A 17,439-nucleotide genomic window follows, 5' to 3' on the forward strand; every position below is an offset into this window, starting at 1 on the left:
AAGTAGCAAATAAAAATCAATTTAAAAACTTTTTTTATCATGTTTATGAAATTCATTGTTTCGTGGCACTCAATGAATTAGTCCCAGTTGTTTCATGTGTTTCTTATCTTTACATCAAAATGATATGTATTTTTAACAAAGTTATCTAACAAATAGTCTGTTAATGCGTAGTTTTCTCTCTTGGTATATTTTTTCTGTCTACTGTCCATCTGTTGTCATTATCGTAAAAATGCGGATTTTTGTCATATCTGGTCCGGTTCCTATCCGCAGTTTACACAAAAATGTGCAATGGCGGCCGTAGAAATATTTACGAAAATGAGTCAGAGAATAAACATTGTTTGACAAGAGATTGTGAATGAATAAGACGCTTTTAATGCATTAAATGGATTAAACATAAACTTAAACCAATTATGATAACTTTTTAAAGAAGTATTAAACTTATTTTAGCTCTAAACCAAAATTCTCGCTCTCGTATTACCGGAAGAGAAAAAAATATATTTTTTGGAGAGTTGCACAAATAAACGATCTTTAGAAAAAAAATCGTTTCAATCTTTGAAATTTCGTAATATATAACATAGATTTCGAATTGTTTTGTGATTGCATTTTTCCATGTCGAAATTGGTGATTGCAGACACGTGGTATTAGTCTTGTGTCAGCTTGGGATATTCGCATCCAAACAGTTATCACCCTGGGGGCAATTAACACCTAGCTATTTAATCTCTTAATTGCCTTTAGTGTCCGACTTAAAGGGATTACAATTAAAGGTGATCTAATTTTTATGATGATAATCGATAATAGATGAAAGTTCAAAATTGAGGACAAGTAAAATAGCATCTTCAAAATCATTATAGCGTCGCGGGAATTATTATAGCATCACGGTGAAAAAATATAGCGTCGCGGTACCGCGACGCTAAAACAGCCTGGGGAGAACACTGTCCATGTTCAATGGACCGTGAAATTGGATAAAAATATAATTAGGCATTAAAATTAGAAAGATAATATCATAGGGAACATGTTTACTAAGTTTCAAGTTGATTGGACTTCAACTTCATCAAAAACTACCTTGACCAAAAACTTTAACCTGAAGAGGGACAGATGGATGAACGAACAGACGGACGCACAGACCAGAAAACATAATGCCCCTTTACTATCGTAGGTGGGGCATAAAAATTTGACAAGGAATTGTCGATTTTTGCTGTGCACTGTAGCTTGATTTACACAAATACCCTGATATACGGACATATACGCCTCTGGGTGCGGGAATTTCTCGCTACATTGAAGACCTGTTGGTGACCCTCTGCTGTTGTTTTTTATTTGGTCGGGTTGTTGTCCCTTTGACACATTCCCCATTTCCATTCTCAATTTTATATAGTCTACATTATAAAAAAAAAAGTTGGAAGAAATTGTTGAGTCTGATTAATTATGATATAAATCAGTTAGAACAAATTGCTAAGTTTGATTAATAATAAACTAAATCAGTTAGAATGAATTGACAATTGACTTGGTACGAATTGTCCAAATCTGGAAGGAACTGGCTTGGAACGAATCGGACTTGGAACGAATTGACTAGCATTCACTGGTTGACACACGCGCACAGTATATCTGCGGAATTTCCGACTGCAGATTTACCACATAGAAGTAGAAAAAGTAGAAGACTGAAAAGAGAAGAATACATGGAGCAGGTGCAAAATATTTAGTAATTTTGCCATAGTTTTTACAGAAATGTACAGCCAGTACATTCTGTGGTAATGTCTTGTAACAAGGTCATCATTTTACCCAATGGTTTTACAAGAGACAATAAACAAAATAGGACATGCATAATTTCTGTATTAAAGCATTATTGAAATTTTTATTTAAAGATTTCATAGTTTTTGTCTAAGTGAAGAGTTCAAACTTGATTAAATTTTAACAAGAGAGTTTCTATCTAAAATTATACACGTATGCATATTATTTGACCCTGCAAATAAGGTGGAAATCCTGGAACAGAATAAGATTTGGTATTAAAATTATTGCACAGAAGTAATGATATCCAAACTTCCTCCATTCAAACAGGTACAAACGTACTGAAATCAAATTACAATTAAAGATTGAAGTGAAAATAGAAGAAAAATATTTTTATATCGAAAATTATACGTGCATTATGTTTCGCTAAATTAGAAACTGAATACATCAGGATTTGTCTCAATTAATTTTCAATGTCCTAAGAACATGATAATTATTAAAGATAAACAAGTTTCATTAATGAAAATGTAAACATTGATGAAAACATACCCATCACAAACGTGTTACCGCTTGATGATACTAGGCAACATGCCGCTGTAAGTGTCCAATCAATTTCCTTCGTTAATGGTAATTTCAACCAATCATTAACAGGCTGAGAACGAAAAATCGTTTCCGGCAAGGGAAGCAACTCTTTTATTGAAAATGAAAGTAGAATGTAAACAAGGGACAGATTGACGACTTGTGTTGATTATAAGATTAAACCAGCAGTGATAGCATTTTTTCGAAGGTAATTCCACTTTCTTAGAAATAGACAAGTTCGATAAAACCGTCTAATGATATAGTTTTAAATAAGTTTACTTTTATTTTAGAGAAAATAATGTCAAACTCCCAGATAAAAATCATTTCTGTATCTGTATCTGTAGTGGTCCTGTTTAGGCTTTTATACATGGTGGAGAAGAGGGCCGTTGTTATGGGCGGTGTTCTTGTAGAGCGGTCTTATATGCTTCTACAGAACCTGCATGCACAACTTTATCTGGTAGTTGGTTCCAGTGAATAGTAGTTTCCACAAAAAATGAATGTTTATACTGTGGTTTGTTGCTATTTGGTACTTTTAGTCCTCTGGTGTTATTGATGACTTGGTGTTCGATGATATTGTCAGTTTCATAATTTGAATACGTTTTGGCTTTTATTGTTCATTTAGGGTCGTGCTGGTGTAAAGCAAAATTATATCCGGGTGAAATTTGATCCGGAGGAAAAAATGTCACAGTAGTTGTTGTTATTTTTTTATCTGGAGGAAAATATTTCCCTGGGATATTTTCTCCTTTGCCGTGAAATTCTATCTGGGTAGTTAACTTATTGAATAGTTATTAGACAAATACTTATCCTTTACAAATTCTATGGAATAATAATAGTGTATTTGAATAAAAGTGAAATTGTTAAAAAAAAATGTATTATAATGGGAAATAATTTCACAAATTATCATTGAAAAAAATTCCTGAAATATTGAAGTCACTATCATCCTTTTAAAACGAAAATTATCATGAAACATAGGGAAGAAAACCAGAATTAATTTCACAAAGATCATAATTGTGAAAATAATATCATGATTATATAAGGTTAGTGAAATACATGTAAAAGCGAGTTGTTTTCAGATCTCAGTACAAATATAAATTAAAAAGTAAGATAGAAATATAGTTGCATTACTACTGTTAACAGTAATAGAATAATTTTATTATGATGATATTTTTAACTATTAAATAGTTTTTGTCTGGGGACAGAGATGCAGTTGTTGATTATATGGAAATCAGATAAATCATAGCATAACAATATATTTGAACAAAAGTCTGTTTAACAGCTGGATAGTATTTACCTGTGAAATGTTATCTTTCTTATTAAATCAAGTTGTAAGTCATCTTTTAAAAAAAAAAAAAATATATATATAAAAAAAAAGATTCAAGGAAACATTTCACTATGAAATAGATTCAGAAATATATTATATTAATATCTTTAAAATATAAATTGCTCATAATTACCTCCCTTTGATAAATTATGCAAATTTGTTCTACCTTTGTGAAACATTTCATAATTATAGTCAGGTATATATTGATTGTGAGTAACTTACATAGTAGTTACTGGGACTCTATTTTACACGGTTCTGTGAAATATAGTACGGCAAATATATACCGGTACATACTATCCGCATAACACAGATAGATTTTCACTCGTCTGGAAAAAATCTACCTGTGAAATACCATACCTGGAAAAAAATTACCGGGACAAATTATCCTCAGGATAAAATATCACAGAAGAAGAAATAAACCGTTACACTGGTATGACATAATTGTCGGCTGGTAGAGCCGGCACCAGACCCTCAACCACCTTGTAAATCAGAATAAGATGGAGGCTGGGTCTTCTTTCCTCTAGCGTCTCAATTTCAAGTTGTTATGGACCCTGTTTCACGACTCCTGCAATTTTTCTTAATGAATCGTATGCCTCTGTTTTGGATAGGTTTTAATTTGTCAATATCCCATTTCATATATGGGTTCCAGATTGTTGCGCCATATTCCATTGTCGATCTTACTAGGGATATGTATGCTACTTTCCTACATGCATCTGGTACGTTCCTCAAGTTCCTCCTAAGAAAGCCCAAGGTGGCATTGGCTTTCTTGCTGATATTATTTATGTGGATACTCCATTTCAGATCGTTTGAGATTTGGAGTCCTAAGTATGGGTTCACTTGTACCTCTTGTATGATGTGTTTATTTAGCATGTAGAATTTTCTCCTTTTTTGTTTATGGATAGAACATAGCACTTTTTGGCATTGAAATGCATCCCCCATTTGTTGGCCCATATTTCTAGTTGTTCCAAATCTGTTTGTAGTTTTTGTTGGTCTTGGCTATTTTTAATTGTTCTGTATAGTAGACAATCGTTGGAAAATAGTCTTACTGATGATGTTACACTGTCTGGTAGGTCATTGATGTGGCACAGGAACAGGATTGGTCTTAAGACTGTGCCCTGGGGGACCCCAGAGTCAACTGTTGTATTCACCAGATGATTCGCCTTCTACGATGGTTTGCATTGATCTTGCAGTTAGGAAGTTCTTAAGCCATTTGTGTGTGTTTCCTTTAATTCCATATTGATCTAACTTATGTAATAATTTGTTGTGTGGTACTGTGTGGAAAGCTTTTGAGAAATCTAATATGCCTAATATTTGATTTTAGTCCAATAATTATAATATCATGAGAATCCGTTTTCCTGTTGTAGGAAGCAGTCACAGCAAAAAAATAAGATAGCCTTTAAATAAGACATCATTAATATTTGAACTTATTCGAACGATTAAATGCCAATATAAATGGTACATGTATAAATTGAAAAACAAGGAGATGTGGTATGATTGCCTATTCAAACCTGCCATGTATCCTGATTAATGACGGAAATCCACCATGAGAGTTGGTAACCAATTTTGAAACATGTATAAACAAATTCTAGTTTCCTTGGCAACAGCAAATATTATAAGGTTGGGATATAGAACTGAAATTTAAACAAATAGTTGTGCAATTTAAGGGACTCCCTATCATTGATTCACATTAAGCTCATTTTATCTACTGAAAACGTTCTTATCCTTCTATTTTTCATTTTTGTCTAGACCATATCTTTCAGAAGCAGTTGCGGATATAAAAGTGGTGAATAAGAATGAACAAACATACAGACTTAATCCTCCATCACTATATACCCCCTTATTTCTGGGATATAAAAGATTTATAAGGTATACAGGTCTATGTCTGAATATTCCTCATTTCATTTCATTGAATTTATGTCTTGTTTCATGTAAATATTGGGGTTTTTTTTTTAGGTAAAAATGTTTAATCCTGGTGAAGTTACAATCAGATCATGGTCAGTTTCTTTCTATGACAATGAGAGTAGAAAATGGAAGTATGGTGTGCTGAAACTGACCCCAGAGTATATAGAGTTCCTGGCAGAGGTGGCAGAAACAGCACACCCATACATCAAATTACTACACCACTATGATGTTACAGACATAAAGAAGTCTCTCACAGGATTGGTCTATAGAGCATTAGTGATAACTTTGGTAGACAAAACAAAATACTGGGTTTCTTCATTAGCAGATCAAACATCTCTTTATAATGTTCTCCAGTATTTCCAACATCAAAATCTCTTCTCAGGAGCAAGGAAAAAATCACAAACTGCCACTCAAAAATCATTTGTCCAAACAGAAATGGGTAGGAAACTTCTGCATAGTGTGCATGATTCAGAAAAGGTATTAAATAATGCTGTTACTGTATTGCATGAACAAGGCACACAAATCGAATCATCTTTCGCAACCATGCATGATATTAACAATGATCTTGACATTGCAGACAGTATAGTTTCTGGCCTAGACAGCTGGCTAGGGAAGTGGAAAATACCACAACAGTACAAAAGGGAAAGCTTAGAAATAATTCAAAGCAAAGATTTGCCTACTGAGTTAGACTATGAGATTTTATATACAAAACTTGAAATGGGAAAGATGAATTATCAACACTTAGGAATTTTAAGAGTCTGTATCCAAGGTCTGTTCATTATGACTGAAAAACAGAAGGTTGTGCATAATTTTGATTGGAGAGCTATATCTTTGGTGAAAGTTTTGTCACTTTGTGAAATCACAGTAACACAATATCGGATAGGTCAACAAGATTTGACTTATGACTTTGTGTGTACAAATTTTCTACCTGTGCTTAGACTTCTTGATTCAAAACTGAAGAGCAAAGTAGAGTTTATGGAAGATGTCTTCAAAGAAGAAAAAATGAAGAAAATGAGAAAACAGAAGCCACTTATTGATTCTACAGGCATGGCAAAAGGTGAGACAATTGTGGGTTATCTAACTTGATTGGTGTAATACATTAAAAATTTTATAAATTGAGAAACTAAGATTAATTATTAACTTTAATGACTAGAATTAAACATTTCAACTTTCGTTACAAAAAAGAGAAAAATTTCTTATTTGAATAATTTAAAAAAAATTAGGAAATTTAGATTAAGAAGAAATAAATATGACAACATTTACATGTATAGATAGGTTTCAAATGAAGTAATTTAAGTTTGAGTTATTTCCCTTGGTCTCTATGTTCGAGGGATAAAATGGTAGATACATTTCAACTTATATTTATTCTACCAATATGCAATGTACACAAGTGACTTTAGTCTGATAAGATCTATCCTTTCTTCATGGTAGTGATAAATTAAGTAAAGCGAAAAGAATTAAAAAAATATTCAGAAACCCTTTTTATAAAGTCTAGCAGTCAGTATAACAAGTTGAATTTGGCAGGATTATGAATAAATTTACACACTTCTAACATGAAAAAAAAAGGGAAGTTGCTCCTGCTCAAATTGTGTTAAATAAAAACTAAATATCGTCAAGAATGATCTAAGAAAAATAGCTAGTAGACATACATGTACAATGCAGTATACTAAATGAAAAAAATTAGCTGTATATTTTTTCCATTTTTCACAAAAGAGCAAGTCACTTTTACATATAAAAAACCAACACCATAAGGGGATTTCTAAGTAACAAAAAATGTTTCTAAAAATTAGTGATTCTTTTTTTTTCACCAAAACCTATTTTATTCCTAAATTGATTTTCCAATATTTACAAGATGTACACCTAAAATATAACATGCACATCAACATAAATGAGGGTTTGGATGGGGTTAAATGATTAAAGAGTAATGCCCTTAAAAAATGAAGATTAGAGAATAACAGGCAAAAAAAATGAAGATTAGAGAAAAAAGGGGTTAATTTTTTAAAGATAAGGAAACAAAGGGATGAAAATTAAATGTTTACAGAATAATAGACCCCCCATCCAGACCCTCATACATTATTCAACCAAAAACTGAATTTTCATGAATTTTTAGTTTAAACATATTTTATTTGCTTAGGCAGCAACCATTTAATTTTCTTGGGGGGGTTGGGGTTTGTTTCACCCTCAGCTGCCACTAAATGTAATGCTAAAATTGAAAGAAAAAAACTTTGTTTTTCGCCTGTCGCCTGTGGCGAAAAACAAAGTTTGTCCGAGAAAAAAAATCCATAGCCCCCCCACCCACCCCCCCCCCCCCCCCCCCCCTGAAAATCAAATGGTTGCTGCCTTAGTTCTGCAAAAAGAATGAATAAGAATAAGAATACTTATTATTCCAATCAAGGGCCCTTGATGGTCAGCATGACATGTACATGTACATGTACACATAAAACAATACATTATGAATTGTATGAGATACAATTTAATCAATTTCAAACTTATATATAGTTGTTTAACCTATAGAATTCTTTTTAATTTTAATCATAGGTGAATTGTTTTCTAAAGTGGATGATGAGAAAACTATTTGTTATGACACAGTCCCTGCATACCTAGCTCAACCATCATCTGGTAATGTTTACCAGGAAGGTACTGAAGTTCTCTGTCAGAAACAGATTGTAACAGATGAAGAAGTAGCAGAAATAAGTCAGACTCTACAGAATATTAAATCAGTGGCTTTGTCTACACAACAAGAATTAGACATCCAAATGGACAATATTGAGAAGTTAACAGATAATGTAGACAAAGCTAACCAAAGAGTAAAGGAAACTGTTAGACATATCAATAAACTTACATGAAATGACAATTTACTGGGTATATTTTAAAACTATTGAAAGGATGGTTCTTTTACCAACAACCTTATTTTAAACTGATCTTCTTCAATTACAACTGCAAACTGAATCCAAATTGACATAAATAATATTAAGAAAAGCAAAAAGCAATTCTCTGGAACAAATAGAAGTTTTTAACGACCTTGACTGGCTATACAATTCTTTGGAGGCAAAATATACTAAAGGGACATCCAAACTCATAAGGAAAAACCCTGATGAAGCCAGGATTAAAAAAAACAATAAAGACCATCAGACAAACAATAGTACACAAAACACAACAGAGAAAACCATAGACTGAGCAACACGAAGACCAACAAAAACTGGGGGTGAAATCTGGTGCTCTTGAAGGGTAAGCAGATCCTGCTCCACATGTGGCACCCTTCTTGTTATTCATTTTAGAGGGCCCTCATGGGGTTTTTGATTATGTGATTACTTGGCCGTTTTTTTAATGATTATTTGATTATTAAGCCAAATATTTCATGATTATTTGATTACCTAGGACTGTATTTTTAGTTTATGATTATTTGATTACTAAAGATAAGCAAATATTTAATGATTATGTGATTATATTGGCAAAAAAATGGTGATTATGTGATTACTAGGACCCCCCATGAGGGGCCTCATTTTAGTATTCTTGTTATTCATTTTAGTACAAACCTGGTAATAAGTCTTATTTGTAGGTCATGATCATACTTGGGAAAAGGGAAAAGGGGATTGTATTGTAGTTACAATATTTGGAACATATCCACCATCATCTGTGAAATGGGTATACCATAATGGTCAATCAATGGTGATGGCATCCATAAAACTTTAGAAAAGAAGATTTCAAATTTGTCTATAGAAACTCTTGGTTTAAAAGCTTCCCTGTTTGCAGATACCCTCTATCAAGAAATAATGATAGGTAACACAAGCCCCAGAATAACGTTTCAACTGAGAGATATATATTCTGTATGCAGGCACTGCTGGAATGTTGCTACATACATTGTTTTGTGGAAATGGATAGTTTACAATTAGGAAGCTGAATTCATCTCTTTTAACCACATTTATATCCTGTTCTGTGTCAAATCTGAAATAAACTTTGCAGTTATAATTGATGGAAGGACTGATGTTGAATATCTCACTTTATTGTCTTGTCTGTAGATAATTATTGTACAAAACGTAGTCGCTAACTTAAGTTGCTAACATTTATCTCATTTTGTCTCTAGTCACTAGTGGAGAGTTGTCTCATTGACCATCATATTTGTACATATATTATGAGTATTATCATGATAGGTCATTTTATAATTGTTTTTTGAATTTTTGCAAGATATACATATCTGTCAGATAGGATTCAGCCGACAATGACATCATTTTCATGGTTTATTTCAGGTCAATGTTGAAGTTTTTTGAATGTTTTTTTTAATCCATATTAGTGTTATTTTTTGTTATTATGACTTATATTTTATGCTGCACACTTCCAGAAATGTGCATAAAGCATATATATATTAAAATCTATACGTTTTAACTTGAATATAGTTTCTTTATTAAACCCTTCATTTAAGTTCATATCTTAGAAACCTATTCAAAATGGTGGTTTTATACTATTTCCAAATATTTTGCACTGCATTATTGTTGAAATATGTTAAACCTAACAATTTCATGTACATTTGTAGCTTCATGCATGACTTTCCTTACTGGTGTTTGATAATGATGAAGTTAATCTAGGTATGAATGAAATATAAAGATCACCACGACATATAAAAATTTGAAGATTTGATACATGATGAGACAACTATCCACCAAAGTGCATTGCATAAAATTGAGAATGTGTCAAAGAGACAACAAACCGACCAAAGAGCAGAAAACAGCTGAAGCTCACCAATGTGTGAGAATATCATGCACCCAGAGGTGGGCTTCAGCTTGCCCCGAAACAAAATGTGCACTAGTTCAACGAAAACTCAAGGAGTGGATGTCACACAAAACTTCAAAACATATAAACGAACTAAAATACAAAAAAAACAACACTAATAAATGCCAGAGGCTCCTGACTTGGTACAGGCGAAAAATACATGTCTATTAATCGTACAAGATAGGAAAACAATCTCTATACGGAGGTGTTATATTAATTGATTGTTTAAATGTCCAGTGGCAAATATTTCATGCATATTCAGGACGAGAACAAATTAACAAAGAATACAATATTATGTTTGATATTGAGGACGTTGTGGAAGAGTCGGTGAATTTCGACTGCCACTGGAAACAAGGTTATATTGGATATGTAGGGACAGAAATTTAGCCTTGTAACAGGTCACCTAAATGAACGTTCAGAGATCGTCCACTCTCTCTATATAAGGCATTGGCATCTTGAAATCGTAGGCTTTTTAAAAGTTGAATTTCATATCAGGAAGGATTTTTGAAAGAAGGCAAATGAGCACTAAGAAATAAGTAACTTTGAGTTTAATCGTAAGTGTCATTAGAAAATTCAAAGAAAGGTCTTTCTTGATCTGCAAGACTGGATTGTCGATAATCCCATTGTATTTTCTCTGCTAGTTCAGCATATCGCTCCATACGTTTCGTGTTTTCTTCTTTTAGCCGTTGTAGTTTGGCATGGCCAATACGTATCTGCAAAATCATATTTTCTGTGTCCAGAGCCAAGGCTGTTGTTTTACATTTAACACCAGAGAACAGTTTAGTTTTGTTTTCCAGTTCAGTTTTCAAACTATCACCTGCAAAACATTGATAACAAAAAGGCATTTTAATGGCAATTGAACAATAAAATTGAGAATGGAATATGGGGAATATGTCAAAGAGAACAACTCGACCAAGGACAGATAACCGCCGAAGGGCCACCAATGGGTCTTCAATGCAGCGAGAAGTCTATAGACTCTATCCATTTAGCGGGAGTTTCGACGAACAATATGATGAATGTCGTCCCGATAGTCAGGACGTCAGCATTTCTATTTCTAGACAAAATCTTTAAGGCCATTTAAAATATATTTACAAAAGTAGGTTTGATTATATCATATGGGGTAAGAAGGACCCTACTTCTTTTAAGGTCATTAGATTAAAGGCTAGATGATCTTAGATCGATTGAATTTTTTACAATTGGTTTTTGGATGCTACCTTGTTGAACCACATGTCCAACTGTTACCAGACCTTGTTCAATAATCCCCAACCTGATGGGAAATACTTTTACTCGAGACTTTTATTGAGTAAAATGGTCAAAACTCCTGTTCACTTTAGCTTTTACTTTTTACGTTAAAGGTAATAGTTTCAGCAGTTGAAAAACTTAAATTAGGCAAACATTTTGTATTTTGGTGTTATTGTTTCCTACCATCTCTCCAACCAATATCTATTGAGCTATAAATATGATCCAGGGGCGGATCCAGCCAGTTTGAAATGTCCCAACCCAGGATAAAAAAAGGGGTGTCTTACCATGTCATCGCCATTCAAATGCATTGATCGCTCAAAAACATTGGAGGTTCTAACCCCCGGAACCCTCCCCCTGCATGAATCCGCCATTGTGAACTATTCCTATCTTTAATGAAAAATGCCTCCTCTGGCGAAAAGTCTTTATTGAGTTTAATGTCAAATTTAAGGTCAGCAAATAATATACAGTTATTTTCGGAAATGCTTTGTTTCCCATTTATTTACATAACTTGTCGATAGACAATACAGCTATCATTGAAGTTGATGCAAACATGTTCTCTTAGTCTACATATTGATAAAGTTTTAAACTCGTGTGGGGGGCTTCTGTAATTTTAATGCTTCAACCGTTGAAAATTTGCTCCTTAAATGATATTTGCGAATGCAACCGAAAAGTGAGTACCTTAGTCTACAGTAAAGAAAGTTTGTAGATCTTTTGACAGACAAAACAGTTAGAGACTTTTTAAACCTGATCCCGTCGATTCACATTTATCTGTGCGCTATGCCAACAATGATCACTCCCAAAATCTATATAATTTAGTAATCATTTAACTTCCTCAAAATAATTTCTGACTATTGCAACAGTATCTTTTTTTTTTCCTTCTGAATGGAATATATTTTTTTAAAAGGCATTATTTCTACCAATAGAAAAAAAAGAGGATAAGATGTATCTTTCCATGATTCCAAAAAAGTACACGTAAGTAAAACACAAAAAACAATACAAAAGGAACAGCTTTTACTGCTTTTCTAAACTGCATCTCAAAGACTCAAAGTCACAGCGAGAACTTCAATACGGAACAAAAAAACACTAACATCACTGCAAAACTGAAATGGCCCGTAGCACTGGTTTAAGAGAAATTCTTTGCAAAATATAATTCGGTTAGACTTTGTACGATTTAACACCACCCAATCGCACCAAGTCCAGTGTACACTAGCAGTTTCTACAAAATGTCTTTATGGGTAAACTATGTCAATTAAAACCTAATATGTGGCTTTACCGTTGTCATGTAGTCGGATCATAACAACCACTACACGATACCTTCGTATTTGTCGCCAGATAAGTACGGAATGAAGAATATTTGTATACTAGTATTCTGAAGTTAAAAAAAAACAAATATTCAAACGAGAATTGGCAAAACTTGATGGATTAAAATCGATAAATGCCTCTGGTAGTCGTTAAAAATGTTATCCTTTTAAAAAAATGGATTTCGCATGCATTTTGCCTGTCAAGAGAAAACTAAAATATAAAATGCATGTGGACGGACGACAGACACCAAACGATCCAAATAGCTTACAATAGCCCTAGAAAGGGATTTCTTACGTTTTCTTTTGAATTTTGAATATTATATCATGTCGTCTCTTTTGTTGGCGTGTAAAAATGACCTTCAACTGCTTTTTCAAATCGCCGTACTCTTTATCTTCCAACTCATATTTCAGTTTCCATTCTGACGATGTCTGACTTATTTTGCTGTTTTCCATTAGTCTGTTTTGTTCTTCTTCAAACGTATGACCTTTAGTTATCTTGTGGCCTTCTTCACATGCCCTTAACACTGAAATCAATTTACTAATATATCAATTCATTTAATTTTTCTGACATTTAAAACCTGTTCCCAGTTAAAGTTAAAATGATGCTGACACACTTGATTTGCAACTGGAACAACTTTCCACAAGAGAAATAGGGTTGAAGTAGAGAAATCAGTCAAAATTAATATTCGATATACCAAAAATAGCCAGTTACATTTTATCCTGGATGGTTAACCAAAAAAGTGTAAACTGCAGAATTAAGGCTCAACAGTATACTTATTAAGGAACTACCATTTGGTTTTGTAATTTGAGGGGGGGAGCAAGGATTAAAAATATTGTCCTGTCTTTTTATTTTTCACTTGATTCTGTTCTGGCTTTTTTTTTTACATAAATTTACATACTGCCTTTTTTACCAAATTGCTCACCCTGCCTTTTTTATATACTCAAAACTTCTGTCCTGTCTAATTTTTTTTTTCAATTTTCATCCTAGGCCCCACCCCACCCCACCATACAAATTAAATGGTAGTTCCCTTATGCGGTAAAAACCCTGCAATCTGATTTGTTAGGGTAGGGTGTAGTCACAAAAAGTACGAATCAATGTATATTATATGCATCAATATATTTACCTGCTTTCACCAGTTCTAGCGACAAATTAATGGATAGTTCAACCAACATGAAGGATATTAGTCGACACCATACACTGCACTGCATAAAATAAAACAAAATATACTATGAATAAAAAACTGCCTGTAATTCTAAATTTTAAAAGCAGATGACATGTATATGTATGTGTTATGAAATGAACACGGGTAGGTGTACAGAATTTAAGTTAATTATCGTACAAACAGATGAATATTTTCAATATATCGGTTAAACTTGAAATTGTGTGCTCGTATGGACGGTACTGCATGATGCAGTAAACAGTGAATTGTTCAAAGATAACGTGCGAACAATTACAACTATATTTCTTTGTATTTTTTATAATAGGGACAAATTCAAAATTATTGAATAGCTGACAAACCTCGTTACTGAATCCTATTTGTAGACAGTAAATTGACAGCTTCAGGATGGCATACGGTATGCCAATCACAATATACAGAAAACCAACCAGGAACCAGTATATAAAACATGCTAGCGTGTACATATCACATGGATGAAAATCTTTTTTTTTTTCAAACTGGTAACATCTGTGAAAAGATGCAACGAAGATGCTTTAGATGCTAAAGATTGCTATATATATGTTAACATTTGACTTGATAATTTTTTTTATTACATTCTATTCGTTTTCAGTTATTTTGACAGAATATTAAAGTCTCCTTCGCCCGAAACCTTTTTATTTATCTTCTTCAATTGTTTTTTTTTACGTTAAATTGTCAGTCACTATGTACATGGTGTATTGGTACGTCTTTGTTAATAATCACAGACTTCAGACATAACATAACCTAAATAAGGCAAATTTTTTTTCTTAAAATGTTCAGTACATTTTCTGACCATTTTAACTTAATTTATATTATGTGTTCTTGCTCTTACTTATAGGATAGTACAAGTAAATGTATGAACTGAATTTTCTTGTAGTAAAGATTATATGGATAAGACATGTTTACAATAACCTCAGAAGAGATGTGACTGATTATATCAAAAAAATACCCCAGTTTAGATAATTCAAACAGAAAAGATCTTTTTCATGGATCATGATTAACGAAGATAGCAGATTTTTATCTGTTTTATGTGCATACCTCGATAAAGGCCTGCAACTTAGAAAATCAGAAAATTAATTAACTTAAATACTCTAAAAGAGATCAAAATTATCTCCCCTTGACCACTGATTCTTTCCTCATGCATTTGAATTATTATTTTATGTTTCTTTAATCACTCTGTAATGTTTGTCATGGTTTAATTAATGTGATGCTCTTAATGGGCCCTTTAATTTGGAAAATGAAAATATTGTATTGTATTGTATTGTATTGCTTATGTAGCTTTGCTGAAGCTTACATCCTGAACTGGTATAATGCAGTCATAATTTGTATAATGAAATGTATTCATAAGTTCCCAGTACAAACAATGTCCAGCTGGTCAAGGCTCCTTAAATTTCAATCTAATGGAAGGCTAAAGTTTTGGCATTGCTTAAACCAAGCGATAATTTTTTCTTAGTACAGAGGTAGGATAAAATTTCCTTAATTTTGTTTCATTAACGTGGTCAAAACCGATTTATCTTGTTTTATTTAGGTGAATCACAGGGGCTTGTTTAGTGGGTCATACGAGGTTTTACTGTCAATGGCGATCGCTAACCTATATAAAAACCAGTTTTTTTTATATTAGGATAGCGATCGCCATTGACAGTAAAACCTCGTCTAACCCAGTTTTTTATATAGGATAGCGATCGCCATTGACAGTAAAACCTCGCCCACTAAACAAGCCCCTGTGGGTGAATTGTGGTACTGTAACGTTTGTAGCCTATATATATTAACTAAGAGACAAGCCATGTGTACTGATTAACATACTTTAATATAATGCTAGAGCTAAGTAATCAACACAAATACATAAAGCAATACGACGCGACCTTATCTGCTATGTCCATCAACACAACACGTGCGTGAACTCTGAACTGTATAGATATTTATGAATGAATGAAAGTTACAATATTACATCTCTTCTTTTCTCAGATTAAAGTTCTACTTTAATTAATTATATTACTGTCTGTGTAGTCATAAAATCTTTAACTGTCTGTGTAAACAAATTAAGTGATAAGATGCATAAAATTGTATCAATAGAAAATTAGAACTTTATAGTCTGTGATAAATGTAAATTATCCGGTACGCGTACTGTAATGTCAATATAATTAGTGGATCGTCTGATCAATCTGATAAGGCTATCATTACGAGTGTGAATAGTAAATTCCACAAAATTGATTTGTATCATAAATTCACAAACATATAAAATCAACATCAAACCTAACTGATACATCAGAAAGAGCACAGGATTATTATGCCTGTAACACACCCTCTTTAATGCACATAATCATCGAGATGTTTCGGTGTTTGTTTTTCTCGTGATGATCTTCTTAATGGTGTGTTTGGTATAATGTCATCCGTAATGATTTCTTCTATTTCCTCATCAGTCATTAGCTTAGATTTCCCAACCTTTTTGAAGTGTGACGAATTTCGGGTTATATCTTTTTGTTGTTCGTTCGTTGCCGTAATCATACTACCCTTTTTATTCTTGATTGTTAATGGTTGAGGATTGTACGGGGTAGATAGTTTATCTTTCTTTTCCTGTTTAACTAGTACGGTATCTCCTACTGTAAAATCAGGTACTTTTACTGAATGTTTTTTCTCGAAGTATAATTTCATTTTACTTTTGTTCTTGTTGTCTTCTTTTCGAACTTCACTGTCGGCTTGGTCATTTGTTGAAATGTTCGGCATTTTGGTATTAATTTTTCTTCCAAATAAAAGTTCTGCCGGGGACACGTTAGTTGTTGAGTGCGGTGTTGCTCTATAATTGCGAAGAAAATGTGTGTATTTCTTGCTTCCAACTACGATGTTCCGTTTGAGCTGCACGAATTGCTTTCCCTATAGTTCTCATGAATCTTTCACTTTCAGCGTTAGCGCGAGGGCCATAACGGAGTTATTTTGCGGTGCTTAAAACCCATGTTATCTGCAAAATTTCGGAACTCTCCTGAATTAAACGGCGGTCCGTGTCTGTTTTCAGTTCTTTCGGTATTCCAAAAATTGAGAAAGTTTTGTCTAGTAGCGAGTTATGACGGATTTTGCGGTTAAACTGGTTAAGGTTTCTATTACAGGATACCTTGAGTATTCGTCTATTAGGCCACACCAATTTAATTTCTTGTTCTACGGATTTTTGGACTCCAAAATTTTGGGGGCGAGCGAGCGATTTGAAAATTTTAATAAAAAAATATTTAATTTGAAAATTTTTGAGGCGAAGCTTGAAAAGTAAAGGCGAGCGACTATATTTTTTTTTTGTAAACATAAAATAGTAGGTTTTGACAATAATAAAACTTGATTTATAACTTTGTACTTTGACATTTTTAATTTCTGAAGTATTTTTTCCCTGTTCACCAAGAAATAATTAAATCTGGTCTATGTATGT

General features: G+C 33.0%; 2 protein-coding genes across 2 annotated transcripts; one reads left to right on the plus strand and one right to left on the minus strand.

Moving 5' to 3' along the window:
- The first annotated feature begins 2,391 nt into the window (after positions 1-2,391).
- LOC139506902 (synaptosomal-associated protein 47-like) lies at positions 2,392-9,032 on the plus strand. Its single transcript, XM_071295569.1, has 3 exons — positions 2,392-2,509; positions 5,576-6,581; positions 8,063-9,032. The coding sequence occupies exons 2-3, from the start codon at positions 5,582-5,584 to the stop codon at positions 8,368-8,370; spliced, it is 1,308 nt and encodes a 435-aa protein (XP_071151670.1). The 5' UTR covers positions 2,392-2,509; positions 5,576-5,581; the 3' UTR covers positions 8,371-9,032.
- A 1,792-nt stretch (positions 9,033-10,824) lies between these two features.
- On the minus strand, positions 10,825-14,519 carry LOC139506903 (uncharacterized). Its single transcript, XM_071295570.1, has 4 exons — positions 14,354-14,519; positions 13,959-14,037; positions 13,130-13,358; positions 10,825-11,108 (listed from the first exon to the last, which is right to left on the minus strand). The coding sequence occupies exons 1-4, from the start codon at positions 14,474-14,476 to the stop codon at positions 11,105-11,107; spliced, it is 435 nt and encodes a 144-aa protein (XP_071151671.1). The 5' UTR covers positions 14,477-14,519; the 3' UTR covers positions 10,825-11,104.
- Between the last annotated feature and the right edge of the window lie 2,920 nt (positions 14,520-17,439).

Source organism: Mytilus edulis, unplaced genomic scaffold (assembly GCF_963676685.1).
Source record: "Mytilus edulis unplaced genomic scaffold, xbMytEdul2.2 SCAFFOLD_970, whole genome shotgun sequence".
Lineage (NCBI taxonomy): Eukaryota > Metazoa > Mollusca > Bivalvia > Mytilida > Mytilidae > Mytilus > Mytilus edulis.

What these genes read in the sequence shown, in the direction of transcription:
- LOC139506902 (XM_071295569.1), top strand. Translation starts at nt 5,582, where the DNA reads ATGTTTAATCCTGGTGAAGTTACAATCAGATCATGGTCAGTTTCTTTC. An exon ending in TTCTACAGGCATGGCAAAAG is followed by an intron (nt 6,582 to 8,062) that starts GTGAGACAATTG and finishes TTTTAATCATAG; the next exon opens with GTGAATTGTTTTCTAAAGTG.
- LOC139506903 (XM_071295570.1), bottom strand. Translation starts at nt 14,476, where the DNA reads ATGTACACGCTAGCATGTTTTATATACTGGTTCCTGGTTGGTTTTCTG. An exon ending in AAATAGGATTCAGTAACGAG is followed by an intron (nt 14,038 to 14,353) that starts GTTTGTCAGCTA and finishes TATTTTATGCAG; the next exon opens with TGCAGTGTATGGTGTCGACT. An exon ending in GCTAGAACTGGTGAAAGCAG is followed by an intron (nt 13,359 to 13,958) that starts GTAAATATATTG and finishes AATTGATTTCAG; the next exon opens with TGTTAAGGGCATGTGAAGAA.